Consider the following 1,000-nt stretch of genomic DNA (forward strand, 5'->3'; position numbering starts at 1 on the left):
TCGTGCTCCGCCGATGGCACCGTGCGCCTCTGGGGACCCCCGGCGCGACGCCGACGCCGCCTGCCTCAGCACCTACGACGCCCAGAGCGGTGAGCCAGGACACGGGGGGGCCCCTTAGGGGTGAAATCTGCCCCCCCCCGATGCTGTTTTCACTCTTGTCCCCCCCCCTAGAGCATGGTGTCCCCACCTCTGTCACCTTCTCGGCCACCGAGCCCGGGCACGCCGTGGTGGCGTTCCGCACGGGCGCCGCGGTGCTGTACGACGTGGAGGCGGCGCGGGCACTGCTGACGCTGGAATCGCGGCCGGCGGGGGGCGGTGAGCGAGATGGGGGGGGCTTGGGGACAAAGCCGTGTCCCCAAGGGGGTGGCGGGGCCTGATCCCGTGTCCCCCCCCCTTCCAGGTGGCAGCCAAATCAACCAGGTGGTGAGCCACCCCTCGCAGCCCCTCTCCATCACCGCCAACGACGACCGCGGCATCCGCTTCCTCGACAACCGGACAGGTAGCGCCGCGGGCTCGTTAGCCCTAACGAGGTTTGGAGGGGTGTTGGGGACAGCGTTGTCACCGTTGTCACCCTTCTGCCCCCCCCACCCCCCCAGGGAAAGTCGTGCACTCCATGGTGGCCCACCTGGACGCCGTCACCTGCCTGGCCGTCGACCCCAACGGCGTCTTCCTCATGTCCGGAGTAAGTGGCCGTGGCCTTGTCCCCAAGGCCATGTCCCAAGGCCACATTCCTGTCCCCAAGGCCACATTCCTGTCCCCAAGGCCACATCCCCATCCCTGAGGCAATGTCCTTGTCCTCCGAGGCCACATTCCTGTCCCCAAGGCCGGTTCCTTGTCCCCAAGGCCATGTGCCCATGCCTGAGGCCATGTCCCTGTCCCCAAGGCCATGTCCTTGTCCCCGAGGCCGCGTCCCCAAGGCCGTGTCCTTGTCCCCAAGCCCATGTCCTTATCCCAGAGGCCACATCCCCATCCCCATGGCCCCATCCTTGTCCCCAAGGCC

The 1,000-nt window shown here is 68.0% G+C and overlaps 1 protein-coding gene across 1 annotated transcript; it reads left to right on the forward strand.

Moving 5' to 3' along the window:
• Positions 1-6: 6 nt before the first annotated feature.
• On the forward strand, positions 7-861 carry LOC137849060 (striatin-4-like). The gene is made up of 4 exons (XM_068668537.1): positions 7-89; positions 172-315; positions 401-499; positions 597-861. Exons 1-4 carry the CDS (start codon positions 14-16, stop codon positions 779-781), a joined length of 504 nt encoding a protein of 167 aa, XP_068524638.1. The 5' UTR covers positions 7-13; the 3' UTR covers positions 782-861.
• The last annotated feature ends 139 nt before the right edge of the window (positions 862-1,000 follow it).

The sequence above is a fragment of the Anas acuta genome, unplaced genomic scaffold, assembly GCF_963932015.1.
Source record: "Anas acuta unplaced genomic scaffold, bAnaAcu1.1 SCAFFOLD_447, whole genome shotgun sequence".
NCBI lineage: Eukaryota > Metazoa > Chordata > Aves > Anseriformes > Anatidae > Anas > Anas acuta.

Coding starts and splice junctions, on each gene's coding strand:
- LOC137849060 (XM_068668537.1), top strand. CDS start 14: ATGGCACCGTGCGCCTCTGGGGACCCCCGGCGCGACGCCGACGCCGCC. Junction 316..400: donor ATCGCGGCCGGCGGGGGGCG/GTGAGCGAGATG, acceptor CCCCCCTTCCAG/GTGGCAGCCAAATCAACCAG. Junction 500..596: donor CTTCCTCGACAACCGGACAG/GTAGCGCCGCGG, acceptor CCACCCCCCCAG/GGAAAGTCGTGCACTCCATG.